Here is an 18,167-nt window from a genome sequence, read left to right as displayed (position 1 = left end):
CCCCCACCCACTAGCCCCCCCACCGTGCCTTCTTGTTCGTACAGTCTGCATTTTTTGGGTTGTTTGCCTTGTGAACAGTGGGGGTTTGTAGGATCTGATTTGCTGAAAGGGTTAATTTATTTCCTAGTTTATTCAGATTCTTTGTCGGGTGTTTCTTTTGACTTTGAGAAACAATTGCAACATCAAACCCAAAATTATGTAAAGTAGGATAAAACTTTTTAAGATCTTAGAATAACATTCAGTGGCCTTCTTGTTAAACCATTTAGGTTTAATGTCTGCTTCGAAATGTACAATTTTAGATGTCTTGATGAAAACTTTATAAAACAAATTAGTATTCAATTTTACACAGGCTGAGTATACTTCTTGGACTAGAGTTTCTCTAGCCAGGTTAAATTGGCGTAGCGTAAATCTTTTTTTCCACCATTAGTGTATGTAACTTAAATCCTTTCGGCTAATATGGTCATGGTAATTAATTTGCAGGAACATCCATAGATCAAGGAATTGCATACGTGCTGATGCTGGCGGCTTTGGTCCTTACATATCTCATCCACCCTATGGACGCTTCTCCCTACAACTTTTTCTAAGTTTATCTCTTAGCATTAGTAAAACCTAAAACTATGTTTCATTTATTATCTCTTTGGGACAATGATTGGTCATTCTTCATATGGATTCAATTATCAATCCATTCATGTTTATTTTTCCAGTGGTTATATATTTAGTTGCCTTTTTCTCATCTCCACTTTTCTCAACATCTCAAGTCTCAGACCCGTCTTCTGGGATATAAAGAAATACACCATCTGGAACGCACTGATTAATACAAGTAAAAAAGTAAGGCTATTTAGGCTCCGTTTGGCCATGAGTTTTGCCAAAATAAATTTGGGATTTATTTTCAAAACTCATGTTTGGCCATAAATTTTGCCCATATTTTGGCCAAATCCCAAATCCCAAAATCAGCTATTGAGCTGATTTTGGGCCAAAATCCCAAAACTTGGGAATTATATACATGTTTTTCCAAAATAAATTTGGAAAATATGTTTTGAAAACGTATGTCCAAACACATTTTCATCTTCAAACCAAACTTCACCCAAATCAGATTTTTCAAAATAAATTTGGGATCTATGGCCAAACGCTAGCTTAGAGTAGCGTTCTATTACTCTCTTTTTTTAGGTTCCCTTTTTTCCCATACTCTCCTACTTGCAGCTTGTTTGGATGGTTGTTACCCATGGTATTGTATCGTATTGTTACGTTAAATACGATGTTTGCTTTGATTATTACTTAAATTTTATTGTATGGTATCGTTAAATCTATCATTACGTAACGACGAAATGTGCCACTTTATATAACGACCAATTTAGTATGATCGCGTCATTACCTTGACTTTTTCTCTCAATCTCACCCTTCATTATTATTAAATAATTTTATTTTATCATTTACCATACTTTTTTATATAATAATTTTACCTTGTATTATAATTTTTCTTTATAATATTGCAAGTTTATTCTTCATATTGCTGGTGCGTGGAATCATGAAACGATGGCAAACGACACAATCTATCCAAACATTGTATTTATCAAATGATACAATACGATACAATACAATACGATACATTATAAAATGATAAGTAACAACCATCCAAATAAGCTGTTAATTATTGAATTGTAGCTACGTATTGGAACTCCCATTTTTGCACTGTGTAAACCCACCCCCTCGAGCATTTGCAAGCAACCCCCACGTATATTATCCCTTAGTTCCCTCCAGGAAGTTTCCTACAACTATTTTTTTTTTATGTTACTACCACGCAACACAACAGTCTAGTTTCTTTTGTTTACTAGTACAAAGAATACAGAAGGGTACAGTTGTTATTCTCTTATTATATCTCTGTATGTACGCTAGGTACAGTGGGAGAAGGATTGTGAATTTACAGAGAAACTAAAGGGATAAATGGCTGCCTATTTATGAATCAGCTACACCACTGGAGAAACTTCTCCACTTGCTTGAATAAATCAAACTTCAAGCCTCACAGGCAAAATTGGCTAGAAGGAATTACCCTGTCATGACAAAATTACTGAAACGGTCAGGTCTTCAGTAGAATACACTTGGTCGAATATTGTTCTTTCGCACTTCAGCCTGTTATCAGTACAAGTTATGCTAACATCACTTGCCTCATTGGCGTGTAGATCACAGTGCTATAGATCAGCATCTTTGCTCTGCCGATTCATATGCCTATGGCGCAAAGCATATTTTACCACCTCGTAGAAGGAAACAACGATCCCAACTGAAGGTCCAGCTCGGGCAACTCGGGGGCCAACTCCAGTGAACAACCCCTTAGCTCCCCCATCCCTGGTTCATGAAAACAATAATTAGCACAGTTCACCGCACAAAGAACTACTATAAGACAATGGTCTATACGTCCTGAGATACTAAAACTATGCTTCAAATCATTCCCGGTACAAGAACAAATCTTTTAACACTCAGCAAGATGCTGATTTCAGGTGGACACAAGCATATTCCAAGGTTCATCTTGATCAAATGGAACACTGTATCTTATAAGAAAAAAGAATAAATGGAGACGGACGACACAACGAAACAGGAATTCCATAACATCAAGCCAATCAACTGGATTTATCATAATGAAAGGGTAAGGAAGACAAGGAGCTAGAAATGGTGAAGAGTTGTAAGTCATCACTTAGTGGGACCTCAGACACTTTTAGCAAAGTCGTACCCATTCCGTCCTCAGCTTTCTTCCCCCATACCCCTTCCAAAACGAATCACATCCTTCATACATCTATTATCATACTAAATAAAATGTACAATTATCCTATCGGCAATCGGCACCCTAAAGAAAAGGATTAGTTTGTGAAAACCAAAAGTAATCTTACAGTCAATCAACTCATGAGAGCTTATTACTTCTCCAACTACCTTTTGTCAACTAGATCAAAACATATTGCAGTATCTGAAAAGAGGGGCTGGAAGGGGAGATGGGGGTTGCAGCTGAAGATAAAGAAACAAAATGAAGTACCTCCATATCTCAACCAACGTTTGTCTCGTAGTCATTCTCAGTGCTCGTTCAGGATCATTCTGCAATGTCAAATGGAAGTTCCATTAAACCAACAAAAAGAAGGAAATAATAATAACTAGGTGCTTTTAAAAATCGAGAGCACAAAAAAGCAACAAGGTCCTTAGAGCTTAAAGCGAAAAAGCGAGAAATGAAGCGCATGCTAGAGAATCGGGCGTTCCAAACCATAATGCACGACTACTTAATGGGGGATTCACCGCAAAATACTAGCTTGGCTCATTATTGCCGAGATAATAGTCTACTTCGTCTCATCCACCATGCTTCTTTAAATTAATAAAAATAACAGGCGATGCATGTTAATCTGACAATCAGCTTCTTGAAAATTGTAGCCAGATGCCAGTGGAAACTCTAAGCTAATACGTCCAAATCAAACTCATCAAATAGACTGCCATATCAACAAACAACGGAAACAAAAGGTATGGAGTAACACAGAAAATCTGGGTTAAAAATTTAAGATCTTATCAGCACAACCAGGATACAAAACTATCTTCAGTAAAACGAGTATCGACAAACCCATCCGCCACCAAAATATGATGTTTGACTTTGTGTGTTACGTTTATAACTACATTAACACATGTTTAACGTACTAACTCATTTTCCTCATTCTTACTTTTCCTTGAACAGAATGATGTAATGACAAGTCATTCCCTACTGGGAGCATTACAATACTGAATTATCTAAAATTGACGGAAAAAATGGTAGATCAGAAAGACATGCATGTATGGGGAGAGATAAGCAACTCTGCTCCCATGGAGAGCTGAGCCGAAGAGCTCCTGTTATGGTGCCTGGATGTAGCAGTTTGTGCAAAACCTTGTTGTTTTGAGATACATCTGATGCAAAGAATCCTCTACTTCCAAATGTGACATTAGAAGAGTTCTTTGTAGTTTAACTGCAGTGAATCCAAAATATAAGTTCTTTGTACTTGATATAGTTCCCACTACAGGTTTCATCAATGTAAACCCATGCCTAAGGCAAAAAGTACTACATGATCTTTTTCACTTCGAGATCATGTTTGATCGAACCCAAGACTTATCAAGTGATTGAGGTTAAACGTAATTTTCCACTCAACATGTGACATTAGATCCAGGAAACCAAGAGTGCTACACTCAGACTCCACAGGCAAACTAGAAGAAATTTATTTAGGTGTGTGCACTATCAGGTAGAAATTTCTTTATGTTTACTTGACATCAGCCCACTATTAAGAGGTCCAACTACTCACGTGATCCAAGTAAACTTTTCAATGGGCAACCACACTTTCTGTTAGTTGTTTCTTTTAGGAAAATTTTAGGTGAATGGGAGAAGACCGACCTCTATCTGTCTCCTAGTTCTTGCAACATCTAACGGACACGTTGCAGCAGCTGCAAGACTTCCTGCAATGAATCCAGCAGAGAAGTTTGCACCGAGGACAGTAGTTGCACTTGCTTCATCTCCCACCAGGCCTAGTAGCTTCCTCCTAACCTTCACAAAAGTTGCAAGAGTTCTATTCAATTAAACGCAGAGTGAGCACAGGAATAGCACGCAGTTAAGGGCTAGAAGAACTTACTGGCTCAAGAGTAGACCAGCAAATTGCAGAGAAAGGAACATCACGAGCTAGTTGTGCCCCCAAACCAGTCCAGAGGAGGCGGTAGGTTCGTGTTGCTAGCCATTGGTTGGTGGAGAAGTAATTAACCACAATATGTTATCATAGCATTAAAAACCATAAAGCAAAGAGCTGGAGCAGTTCACTTCCATAATTGTATACTCAAAGAAATTGAATATTTCCAATTCCATATGCTGTAAGTTACACTTTTAGCTGATTCATTCTGTGTCTCAATAACAACTAAAACTAGAGTGAATTATTTAAATAATGATGGGATTTAACTTGTATTTCCTTTGCTAGAAATAAGTTAATTGTGAAAGGTTCTAGTATTTCTTAGCAAAAACCTTTTAAGTCAAAGCTTCATGTAGAATCTATTCTAAAATCAATTAAGGACAAGATAAATTAGGAGAGAACTTCCTCACATTAGCATTATTGGTATGTTGAATTGCCCCATAAATTTACAAAGAAATGAGGTCGTTTAAATAATTATTTTACAAGAAAACCTTGCACTTCAACGGAGCCCCACGGGATCCAAGGAAGAGATAAAAGCTCCACCTTGTGTGTATAGCACGCATGTAATATTGTCACTATCATTGAAAGAGCATAAGATCACAGTGGGAAGAAAAGGAAACAGCATAAGATGGCAAAAATAGATAGTACGAAGGATAAGACTAATGCTGGTTAAAGGTGGATTGCCCTAAAGAAGATGGAGCATGTAGATCCACATACCCTGCCTGTTTATTGAAACAACTTTTACGTACGCATAAGGCAGGAACCTATTCACACATTTTAAACGGCTCAAGACTAATGTCTAACCATGAAGAGGGACAAGATAATATAACATAACTATGTGCAGACAACAAAAGTGAGTTTGAGGAAGAAGTATTACAATTTTGATAGCTGTTTGCACTATTGACTGGAGAAACGACCCCAAGTAATGTCTTCCACACTCCTGGGGGCTTCACACCATTTTTTGCGTCTCTGAAGGCCTATAAGAAATGAAGTTACAGGACGAAGTAAAACTTAGCAAAAAAATAAGGTAGAGATAGCATCTAAAACATACATAACATGAAAAACCCAAACACCTAACTAAGTGGTGCTGCTTTTCGAAAAGGAAATTAACATTATCTGGTAAGTTCCAAGCACCTCCATAATTAATGACAAAGACAAACATCACACAAAGATACTAATATTTCTAAACTACCAATGTAACAACCCTTTAATTTTCCCAACAGTGGAACGAGATTTCCATCTTCATCTTTTAGCTTTTACCATAGCTAGCCACTAATTCACAACTGAGGGAAAGAAACATCTGGAAAGAATACAAGCATCTAGGAAGAATACAAGCCATTATCCCGTAAAATATTTTTAAAAACTGGGAAAAAGTTTTAACTATCTTCTGGAGCATATAGATGCATGCCCAAAATATGTAATTTCTTTTGATCTTTTTTGCAAATGTAAATTCAATATTCACATATTTGAAAATTGTAAATTTTACACATCTATCTTTAGTTTTATCCACGAGATTAACTGTAATAGTGATAAACATCTTCTAGCAGCAAGAGATTCCATTAGCATAGTACTCTCACAAGAAATCGTGTAATATCTCCATCCGCATCAAGCAGATAATCAGATTTACCTGCATTCGTGTTCTTGCAAGCTCAACTGGATAGCAAGTGACGCAAGCAATGGAACGTGCTAAGGATCCTGCTACCAAGGGGACATATGGTGTAGCCATTGGTACATTACGTAATGTATACTCTTCCATAGAGTTCCGAAAAATGTCATAAAGAGGTAAATAAATCCCCACCTGCAAAGGCAAAAAAACACTTAATAAGAACTATCACGAAACAAGACAGTTGTAAATGCAATTGCACATAACAGCATGCTTCATACTTGAATAACCAGTGAATAATGAAAGACAAATGAATTTCTAAATCGAGACTTACAGAAGGGATTGCCAATGTCAGGCTTGCATTAGTGCCTCTCCACAATTTAGTAACTCCTTCCTGCACAAGTTACCTGGGTTAAATAGATGAGACAGTTTACTTTCACAGAGCCAATGAAATGCAGAAATGAACTGAAAGAAGATGTTTAGAGAATCCCCTACTTTTCAGGTCCAATGGTTTCTATTTATTTTCTTTTTTGACCTGATAATATTGCATGAATTTAGAACAACTATGGCACAGCTGTTGGTATCAGCTTCTAACCAATAACTTCAACACTCAACTTTTTTTTTTTTGAGGTGGGGGGAGGGGGAGGGGGAAAAGAGGAAGGTAGTGACAGCAAACCCTTTCAAGGGTAATTCTATTTACAGAATTATCACCTTTTACATGACCATCTCATGTAAAATCCATAGCTGTTCTGTGAGTACTAATGAGAAGAGAGTTGTCTTGCATGCCCCAGAAAAGTACAGAAAAAGGAACTAGAGTTATAAGTTTTAAATTTTTTTTGCAGCCTAACTACAAAATCATCCTCAACACTTTCTTAGATGACTAGTTCATGATGGATGTTAGTGTGATACTAGTCATAACTTTGAGCGAATTTCAAATAAGACATACAGATGTCAAAGCAGAGGATCTCAAACTATGTGCAAAACGTAACTATTTTACTTCCCACAAAAAGTAACTAACCTGACGTATTACTTTATAAAAGACATCAAGTGTTCCTTTATATCTGGAACAATCTGGGGAACATGATGGTTCAGCACCAAGAACAGCACGAGTGCCTGATGAGTTGCACTTCAGACCTGTCAGCACCTAAACAAGATAGCAGATGAAAAAAATTGTATGCTGAACAACATATAGTGGAAACTTAATCAACTTAAGTTGGTCCTTGTAACTTTAGATTGATAATTTAGGTAAAACTAAACACATCTCGTGCACAAAATTTGGGAGATAGCATGAAACACAGCAGGAAAGCACCGCTAGTTTCTGCCAGGGTTAGCAGCCTACAAACCATGCCTTTTATCAAAAGTGTCCACTCCACTACCATGAATCAAAACTCTGACATTAATAATTTCATATGGATCCAATCGGTTGAGCACAAACATGATAACCGAAAGTGCAGGTAGTTCCTCGAGCTTGAAGGAGAATTCTCCATGACGATATAAGTAGTTCTACCGAGTTGATTTAGATAAAACAGATTTTTCCTGCATTGTGGAGATCTCCTTTTGTTCTTTGTCTTAGTATATTTTTATTTTCCAGAACTACGTACTTGACTTCCCATTTACCAAATATTTTGAAGCATTACAGTGTCCATGCCATACACAAAAAAAAGGTCAATGATAAGTAGACACCATGGGACCAGTGTAAGGACTAAGACTAAGAAATTGGAAGTGGGAACTAGTCAGAATTGCACCATGAGATGTATAAAAGAAGACTTCGTACAAATCAAACAGCTTTATCTTGAATTTGGAGTATCACATATAATTTTGGAATGTCATGGTGAAATTTAATAACTTCAAATAGCATAGTAAATTCTGTTAGCCATGTTAATGAGTTTATAAGCATTGTGAAGATCTCCTTTTGTTATTTACCTTAGAAAATTCTTATTTTTTCTGAACAACATATTTGACTTTCCCATTTATCAAAAAATTTGAAGCATTCTAATGTCCATGTGAAACGTAGAAAAAACAGAAAGGGACGAAGTGCAGGGAACCTACTGTATTTGCATGGAGAGGTCCCAAACTACAAAGGCTATCATAAGGGACACCTGCAGCCTGAGCTTGCAACCTTGTCTGCAAAGCGGAAAGAAAGATGCCATTAAAATTTAAACAACCTGAAAGAAGTTAAATGACAAGAAAGTAGAGAATCAACTCAAGATTGTAAGCTGTTCAAAAGGTTCTCCTCGGTACAAATTCATGTTTAAGCACTAATATTTGCAATGTAACAGTGGAACAAACTTTCTACATCGCTGAAATAAGTTAAATTGGAACACACAGTTAAAATATGAAATAGAAGTTACTGTACAATAAACAAAAGGCAAATTAAATGAACAGTGTGGGCTTAATTTAAGAATAAAAAATATAAGGGGAAAAAAAGGTGACCTTGGCAACATCAAGAGGGTTGACAAGGACGGCGGAGAGAACGGCAGCACCAGCGGCGGAAATAGCCCTCTCTCCAAAACGCAAATTCACATCCGTAAAGTTCTCGGAATGTGAAGGCTTACTTGACGACGTGTCCCCACCAGAAACGGCGACGTTTTGGTCGAATTCAACGGTGGTTCGTGTTGCAGAGGCTGCCCCAATCCATGACGGCAACCCCTGCTTTGTTGATGTTGATCCCACCATCAATTTTCTTTTTTTTAAGCTTTGCGGTTGAACAAATTTTTGTTTTTGTATTGAAATTAATTGAAATTTCTCACACTTTCTGTGTATAAAGGTGGACAATTGAATTTCAACAAAATTTTGGATACTTTTTCAGAAAATTGTAGCTTCTGAGGTTGAACAATTTTTGTTTCGAACGAATGGAAATTTCTAGGGGTTTCTGTAATTTTTCTGGAGGCGGAAAATTGATTTTTTTTTTTTACTTAAATATTTTGCATGGAGAAAATGAAATGAGAAGCAAAGTGAATAGGTGGCGTGGCGTGGACATAAGGGCGCCAAGCAACAGGAGCGGCGGCTGTTTTAGCTCCGTTTGGCAATAGGTTTTGGCAATTTTTTTTCAAATCTTTTTTGAAAATATTATTTGTTTTAATAATTTATTTTTGAAAATTTTCTGAAATTATTTTTTAAGTTTCCAAAATCTAGTTTAGGGTAGTTTTTGGGTGAAATTTATTCTCCCACTCACAAAACTTTAAATTTTTTTCAAACAAAATGCATGTCCAAATATAATTTCAACTTCCAAAAATTATTTTTCAAAATTACTTCAAAAATTATTTTTTCAAGTTTCAACCAAATCTATGTCCAAACGCTAGCTTAGTATCGTATGAGATCAGTGCGGACGTAACCTCAAAATCTTCTATCCTAGTTTCTGGGCATTGCGGGCGAATTTTAGTAAACATTCCCTGTTTACCGCGATAATTTGTTTCCCTAATTGAGAGATCTTTTGAAAAAGTAACTTTTCGCTAAAAACATTAACATACTTTACACTAAATTATACTCCATTAATTTACCCTCATTAGTAATAGGAATAAATTGAAGTGATATATGACTACAATTTAGTGATAATAGTGTATATATATATATATATATATATATATATATATATATATATATATATATATATATATATATAGGTATATAATATGCATTCATTAATTTGGTGTAAGTATTGAGTATATCTAGTTTTATACATAATATCATTTAAAGAATGAACTTTACAAAAAGTTAGTCATTTTATTAGCTTAATAACACCACAAATTTAGTGGACGACCAGGAGCCAAAGTTGAGTTTATTGCTCAAGCCTTGATCAGATTATATGCAGTAGTCTTTTTCTATTATTATTTAGACATATTAATTAGGATTAATAAAAAGAAAAGGAAACACAAAGATTTGAAATCATACCTATCATCGGAAGATTCTCATAAATATCACTAAATTTAAGTTTTGGTAGTAGATGAAGTAATTTTGCCGCCAATTCTCTACTTTTGATATAACTACACTACTTTATTATTTAAACCAAAGAAAAAAAAATCTAATTGTGAGACGTCAAATGTTACAACCCATATTCACATACGTTAGTTCATGCCATAAGGTCGTCGACGTAAATCCATGAAGAGATTATCTTTGAGATGATAAGAGATTAATCCTATTGGTCTTAAATGATGCAAAGGTGTATAAGGGTGGTTAACAAGTATTAGAAGTTAAACGAATCAAGGATGTTGTCAGCCGTATTTTTGGGTAAACCTAGGGGTGCTTAATACTCTCAAGAGGTCGTATTTTAAGGTATATGAATCATAAAATATCTGTATCATAGTCTTGAAGTCAAACGAGTTATGAAACAAAAGTCGACAAGAGTTGTTGCAACTTAAGTTCATAGTTTTACTTAAACTTTAGGTCAAATGTTATTAAGCTTTTCTCCCAATATACTTGGAATTACGGGGTGATCTACCCACCAAATTGAAGATCTATGAGTCTAGTTTCCAACGCTTTAAACCTTTTATCAATACGACATTGGAGTAGAGAGATATAGACATTTTTGCGAGACTGCACAAGCTGCTAGGTGACAAGTAGGTGGGTCACCTATTTGGTTAAATGATAGCCCAAAAAGAGGCAATTTCAGGTCAGACAAAGAGCCCATTAAAAGGCTTATCTTCTGCAATATATCCCTCATTATATTTCACAAATAACCAGACCTGAACCCCTGCAAACTTCCTCCCAAAAATTATCCACAAACCCTAATTGATTTTCCCTCTCTTTCAAGTTCAAATTGGGGGTAAACCCTAGAGTTTGAAGAACCAAGATAAGGGCTGAGTTATCCAACAAGTAAGGTGAGTTTACTGCTATCTTTCATACATTTATTCTGCTGTGAGTTCATGGAAATTCGTTCTATACATGTAAGAACTCACGGGACGGTGATCGGAAGCCGTGAGTTCGAGTTATTCACTTGTAGAGGACTGTTTTGTGTTGCTGTTGGGCTGTGTGTTTTACTACTGTTTTGTGGATTTTTGGAGGAGGAAGGGTGTGGAGAAACACCATATAGATGTAGGGTTGTGAGCTGGTAGTTCTTCGTAACATTTCCGGGTCGTTTGACACGACTACGGTGGCCGTCGTATGTATGAAGTGATTTGGTTGTGCGTGGACTGTTTTGGGAGGCTCAATATGATTATTATTGATGTTGTTTGGGCTGTTTGGTGATTGTTTGGAATTGTGTGAAGTCATATATATAGGGGACGTGCTGTCCGTTTCATCGTAAAATAGGTTGTGGTCGATACATAATAGTTATGACGCTTGAATGGTAACTATAGTATCGTTTCTCTTATTGTAGACTAAGGAGTCGTGAAAATTGCATAGCTTGAGATTGGGGCAGTATATACAAGGTATGTGAGGCTATCCCTTTCCTTCTTTTGCATGACTCCGATTGTACATAATATAATGAACGAGCTTCCAAAGATACTCTACTCTCAGAAGCTAGCAGTACTTACATTGTTTCCCCTCTTATGGAACGATTGATGTTGATGTTGCTTCTCTTATTCTTATGTTATCAATGTTATTGGTACTTCCTGATTCTTATAAGGTTCATGGTGAAGAGTTAGTCCTAATAACGTGTACAGAGGATACCGACCTTACGTCACTCCGAAAGGTCTAGAACGTGAGTCCATGAGTCGAGCATGCATTATATATATGTATCTATTTTACTCTACCGAGCCGCGCTATAGTCGGCCGGGTACGGCACCTATTGTGCAACCACTGATCAGTTGGGTTTTACCGAGCTCCACGTGGCCGGGTATGTTTTTACCGAGCCTATTACGGCCGGGTACGATATGATGATGATGATGCCCACAGAGGCGTATGTTTTAAAAGTTTATGTATATATACATATGTATCATGCATTTCATGTCAGTAGCCCTTAGAGGTACCCAGATGTTACAGGTTGTTTATTCTCTATCCCTGCTTACATTATTGTTCGTACTTATGGTTCCCTGCCTTACATACTCAGTACTTTATTCGTACTGACGTCCTTTTATTTGTGGACGCTACATATCGTGCTGCAGGTCCTGATAGACAGGCAGGCGCAGCTCCCCCGCCATAGTAGGTTGTCCAGTTCAGCGGTGATTGGCGAGATCCCTTCTTCGGACTTGCCTTGGTCTTGGTATGCATTTTTGTTATAGATATTATGGGTATGTCGGGGCCCTGTTCCGGCTATGTTGCAACACTTATGTTCCTTTAGAGGCTCATAGACAGGTGTCGACTCATGTATAGTTTGGTAGGCCTTGTCGGCTGGTTTTTGTTGTATCGTCTCTCATGGTAGTGTGGTAGTTCATACCTTATATATAGTTTCTTGATTGTCTAGTCATCCCATGTTATGTATGTTCATGCCATCATATTTTATTGTTGGTTGTCCATGACCCATGTCTACCATTTATATTGATCTCGTCAGCCCTAAAATATAATAAAGAAGGTTAGATAAAATGTATGTTGGTACTCGGTAAGTATGGCCGTGTGCTAGTCATGGCCCTCCAGTTTGGGTCGTGACATCAAAGTTAGCATGAATTACCCTATTTAACTAATTCAGATAATTGTATTTCCAATTAGTTAAAGTAAAACTTAAAATGTCGATTCAACACCGACAGTAAAACTTAAAATGTCGATTCAGCTCCGACAGTAATACTAATGATCTAATTGGTTTTTGAACTTTTAAATATCACTTAATTACCTCTCAAATTTTGGGCTAACTGACGGAGCATTTTAACTTTAGATGAGTATATAGTCAAGCTTGTGCGCGTTGTGAAATATTCTGTAATTAATTTCCATAGTAGTAACAAACATGATCAGCACAATGTCTATGAAACGGAGTCCTTCATAATAAATTCTATATCATGTAGAAAAACTAGAATGTGCATTTCTTGTAGTAAAGAAAAACAAAGATGCCACATCAATCATTTTATTTTAATTTGTAGTTTGGAATGTTGTCTTGTCTTTGTATTTCAGATTTTTTGAGTGGATTTTCTTCTCTTTTGATTGGGGAATTTTGTGACCATTTGAAATTTAAGGTAGGGTATGTACTTTTGCTGGGCGCTTCGCTTTAGTGGTCTACATCTGGTGTTTTTAACCTAATCATTTTGTTTACCCTTTTCTTTTTACCCTTTTCATGTGTTATTCCTTCAAAGGCAAGTTTTATCTGCAGCTGAAAGAGCCTTAGCTGTTCATGCCCCACACATGCATTCACCTTTCAATATTTTGTATGCAAAAGGCTCCATTTTTGAAAGAGAAGATTCAAAATGAAATTTGAGATATTAAAGCCAAATACTACTGCAGCACTACAGTACTACTGATTACAAATAGGTATTCTAAAGGAAATTAAATTTGGATTGCTAGCTATATACTCTCCCATTCTAATGACATGACTAATATAAGCGCAAGATCCACTGCTGTACTCACAAATAGACTAAGAGTCAAGTAACACGTAGAACATCAACTCTTCAAAATCATGCATTTCTGAAACATTATGGTGATTGTATGGGTCCAAATTCGGCAACCACAGAAACAGATAAACGAGACTTAGGATGGAGTCATTACCATACAACGACTAACGGTCGTTGTAGCAAAGGATGACGACCAGAGGCGAGCAGTCGAAATGAAATAATTGCGGTAGTCCAAACTCAGAAAAGGACAGGAAGAATATGCCTTTGAAATATTCTTTATATTATACTTTTTAGGGTTTTTTGGAAAAATGTCCCTTATAAATAGGGAGTGTTAGAAAATAAGAGGGGGCTGCCACTTTTCAAAGAAAGAGAAGATATTGTAAAAAGGAGAGAAGTTATATACGAAAGGACTGTCTTATTCTCTTGACTCAAGCACATGTTGTTTAACTTTCTTTCATAAATCTCAAGATTCTACATTCACATCTGCTGCATACCCTTTCATATCGTCAGAAAGAGGAGGTGCTCAATCACACAATCATTGGGTGACAATCCCTTTATACTATAACTTTTGTCATCTCTTGCATTTATTGCACTCTTATGATTTTATATATTTTGCCAACTATATCATATTGCACATACTACTTAGCACCCCTATATTGTTTTCACTGTACATAAATGTCGTTCCATTTGATCTAGAGATTGTTAAATTCAACTGAGATTCATCCTATTAATTTGATATTAATTAGTTTAGCAATCATTTGCTCAAACAATTTGGCGCCGTTTGTGGGAAGTTTTTCAGGTGAAATCATAGTTCTTTCTAGATCATAAAAAAAATACCTCTTCTTCGTCTGCACCAACTAACCGTGGCAGGGAAAGGAGATGCGAGGTTGAAAACGATAACAGGTGTCACTACCAACATCTTGAACATCATCAACGAAGATAGCAGGGAAGACAATGAAAACGTGACACCAAATGCTACGCCTAGGCGAAATGCTTCGCCCCCCTCCTCCCCCGAAAGCGTTACCGCTTCGTGCGAAAAGGAAGCCTCCACGTTAATGACGGAAGAAGCACCACCGGCGGTAAAAAGGCTACTGGAAGAATGGCTAACAAGCACTCTGAATAACATACTTGATAAACCCACTCAAAGGGAGAACAGAGACGCTGCACATGTAGAAATCACGACAGCCACCGGCGAACTAGACGTTCCCCGAACTGGTAACACTCACACCACTGTTGATGCAGGCAATGTCGCACTCGCAACCGTTCTAAAGAAAATGGAGGAAATAGAAAACAAAAACAAGGCACTCCGTGAACAGATGAAGGAGCATCAAGAAAGGGTCGATAAGATACCGGGCGCCCCGAAGTTGTTACCAAAACGGGATGTTGGTCGATTCATCGAGTAACCATACAACGAAGAAGCAGCCCCCATGCCATTCCTAAAACCTTCAAAATGCCACTGTACCTGAAGATATATGACGGTACTACAAACCCAGAAGATCTTATCGTTCACTACGTCACAGCAGTAAAAGGCAATGATCTTTCGAAAGAACAAGTACCATCAGTGCTACTGAAAAAGTTCAGCGAAACCCTAACAAGAGGAGCCCTAACCTGGTACTCACAACTAGCGGCACGGTCAATAGCAACGTTAAGCACATACTGAGGTTTAAGAGACGTACCTGGCTTTGAAACTTGGCATGCTTTCAAAAAACCGCTCATGTAGGGGCTAAGAAGGCGGAAGCCAAAGTAAACGACATATTCTCCGTTAGGCAAACACTTGGCGAGGGACTCAAGAACTTTCTAGCCCGGTTCAACAGGGTGAGAATGAGCTTACCGAATGTATCAGAAGGGATGGCGGTAGCAGCAACCTTCCAGAACGGGTTGAGCAGGAACGGGTCGAGAGCAACCAGAAAGCTATTAAGCAGGCTTATGAAATACCCTCCCACCACTTGGGAAGAAATCCACAACGCCTATTGCGCCGAGGTAAGGGCCGACGAGGATGATCTCAATGGCCCGATACAACGGCTGACGTCAGTTCAAGCAGAAACAAGGAAGGATCGTCGCAATGACCGTCGAAGGGATCAGTCGGGCCCCCGTCTCGGCCGAGCCCTACATCAGAACAGCCATCCCACCTCCCCCGCGGCATACGGATGGCCCTCCTCGGCATACCGCAGCACAACAAAACAAAAGAGGTATGCCTCCGCTCTTATCTGCTCATAATTTTTGTGTTTCCCCTTCAAAAATAGTGTAAGCACTGGAGAAGCTCGGCACCAAGGTACAATGGCCGCAAAAGATGAAGTCCGATCCAAATACTTGGATGTCGAACGCCCTCTGCAAATTTCACTATGAACGGGGTCACAAAAACGATGACTGCATAGATCTACGGCAGGAGGTAGTGAGAATGCTAAATCAGGGACACCTGAGAGAACTGATGAGCAACTGAGGGCGAGCCAACTTTGTCCGCGGATGCGAACAACCCCAAGGACCTCCAAAACCACCCTCTCCCGTTTGTACCATACAAATGATCATCAGTGGAGGTGACGGGACAACAATCAACCATGTGCTATTCACTACTACACACAAGCTCAAACGGTCGATCACTCATGAACGGTATGATGACCTCGGAGATAGTATCGTCTTCGATAAGTTGGATACCGAAGGTTTGTCTTTCCCTCATTACGATGCTCTTGTTGTTACTCTACGTATTGCAGATACTGATGTAAAAAGAATAATAGTGGACGACGGAAGCGGCGCATGTATTATCCATCCTCGAGTCCTCATACAGATGAGGCTCGAAGATAAAATAATACCGCACTGCATAACACTAACGGGTTTTAATAATGCAGTCGAGTGAACTTCTGGAGAAATAGTGCTACCCGTTCTAGCCGGGGGAGTAACCCTGGAAATAACGTTTCACATCATGGACCAAGACACAACCTACAACACCATCATAGGGCGACCGTGAATACACGCCATGCGAGCCATCCCTTCAAGTCTCTATCAAGTAATCAAGTTCCCTACTCCATGGGGAGTATTCAGCATCCGAGGCGAACAACGCACCGCACAAGAATGCTATTGCATCGCCCAGGATTGCACACACACCCAGCAATTGAAGGGAGCAAACGCAGAAGCATAGCAATTAGCAATGTCGGGAACCAAACCCGACGCACAAACAGACTTTATCAAGGATCCCGACATCGTGGAAGCCGCTGAGTCGACCATAGAAGATCTCGATCCCGTCCAACTAGACAACAACGACAGCACAAAAAAGGCTTATACCGGTCATAACCTCTCAGAACCAGGTAAGTTCCATAAATTCTTAACTGACAGTGCCGATTTGTTTGCCTTCTCCCATTCAGATATGTCGGGCCTCCCGAAAGACATCACCACGCACAAGCTGAATGTTGACCCCCTCTATCCACCGGTGCGGCAAATAAGGAGAAAATTCAACGCCGCAATCAACAAGGCCGTCAGCGAAGAAGTTGACAAGATGCTTGCCAATGGCTCTATCCGAGAGTCAAAAAATCCCCAATGGATAGCCAATGTGGTCATGGTAAAGAAGAAAAAACGGAAAATGGCGGATGTGTGTAGATTTCATGGACTTAAACAAGGCATGCCCAAAAGACTCCTTTCCATTACCACATATCGACCAGCTCATCGACGCAACAGCAGGACACGAGTTGTTAAGCTTCTTGGATGCCTACTCGGGTTACAACCAAATCCTCATGGAGGAAGAGGACCAAGAGAAAACTACTTTCATCACTCACCAGGGAATGTACTGCTACAGAATCATGCCTTTCGGATTAAATAATGCGAGGGCGACATACCAAAGGTTGGTCACCAAAATATTCAAAGACCAACTCGGCAAAACGATGGAGGTTTACATCGACGACATGTTGGTCAAATCCAAAAGGAAAGAGGACCACATCGACCACCTTACAGAGGCCTTCAGCATATTAAAATGGTATGGAACGAAGCTAAATCCCGAAAAGTGTGCCTTCGGCGTAACCTCAGGCAAATTCCTCGGTTTCTTAGTATCACAAAGAGGCATCGAGGTCAATCCCGACCAAATCAAGGCCATCGAAGGAATACCTGAGATATTAACCAGCAAAAAACAAGTACAAATACTTACGGGCCGGATAACCGCCCTGTCGAGGTTCATCTCACGGTCATCCGACAGATGCCATAAATTTTTTAACGTGCTGAAGAAAGACAACGAGCTCCAGTGGAATTCAGATTGCATCGAGGCCCTGAGAAAACTAACTGCCACTACTCGCTAAGGCAGATCCCGGCGAACGCCTCCTGATCTACCTAGCCGTCTCAGAAGTCGTGGTAAGTGTAGTTTTGGTCTGCAAAAACAAAGGCAAGCAATCCCCGATTTATTATATCAGCAAAACTTTGATTGATGTCGAAACAAGGTAACCCTACCTCGAAAAACTGGCTTTGGCGTTGGTCATAGCTTCACGAAAGGTCAGACCATATTTTCAA

The 18,167-nt window shown here is 38.7% G+C and overlaps 2 protein-coding genes across 3 annotated transcripts in view; one reads left to right on the top strand and one right to left on the bottom strand.

The window, feature by feature from the left end:
• LOC109215039 (arabinogalactan peptide 16-like) overlaps positions 1-733 on the top strand; it is a 1,164-nt gene extending 431 nt beyond the window's left edge. The window contains exon 2 of the mRNA XM_019379052.1: positions 481-733. Within this exon, the coding sequence (XP_019234597.1) occupies positions 481-584 (104 nt within the window). The 3' untranslated portion in view covers positions 585-733. The remainder of the gene's footprint in view (positions 1-480) is intronic.
• Positions 734-1,627: 894 nt separating this feature from the next.
• On the bottom strand, positions 1,628-9,251 carry LOC109215040 (mitochondrial carrier protein MTM1). 2 transcript variants are annotated; one of them, XM_019379054.1, is made up of 11 exons: positions 8,704-9,251; positions 8,320-8,394; positions 7,289-7,414; positions 6,605-6,664; positions 6,295-6,465; positions 5,545-5,644; positions 4,620-4,714; positions 4,385-4,534; positions 3,020-3,078; positions 2,163-2,340; positions 1,805-2,048 (listed from the first exon to the last, which is right to left on the bottom strand). In XM_019379054.1, exons 1-10 carry the CDS (start codon positions 8,944-8,946, stop codon positions 2,187-2,189), a joined length of 1,233 nt encoding a protein of 410 aa, XP_019234599.1. In that variant the 5' UTR covers positions 8,947-9,251; the 3' UTR covers positions 1,805-2,048; positions 2,163-2,186. The 2 variants fall into 2 exon arrangements, with proteins under 2 accessions (XP_019234598.1, XP_019234599.1); XM_019379053.1 differs by having other exon boundaries at positions 1,628-2,340.
• Positions 9,252-18,167: the final 8,916 nt, after the last annotated feature.

Source organism: Nicotiana attenuata, unplaced genomic scaffold, assembly GCF_001879085.1.
Source record: "Nicotiana attenuata strain UT unplaced genomic scaffold, NIATTr2, whole genome shotgun sequence".
Classification (NCBI taxonomy): Eukaryota; Viridiplantae; Streptophyta; class Magnoliopsida; order Solanales; family Solanaceae; genus Nicotiana; species Nicotiana attenuata.
The sequence above is the reverse complement of the archived record's forward strand: the minus strand, read 5'-3'. Positions and strand labels throughout refer to the sequence as shown.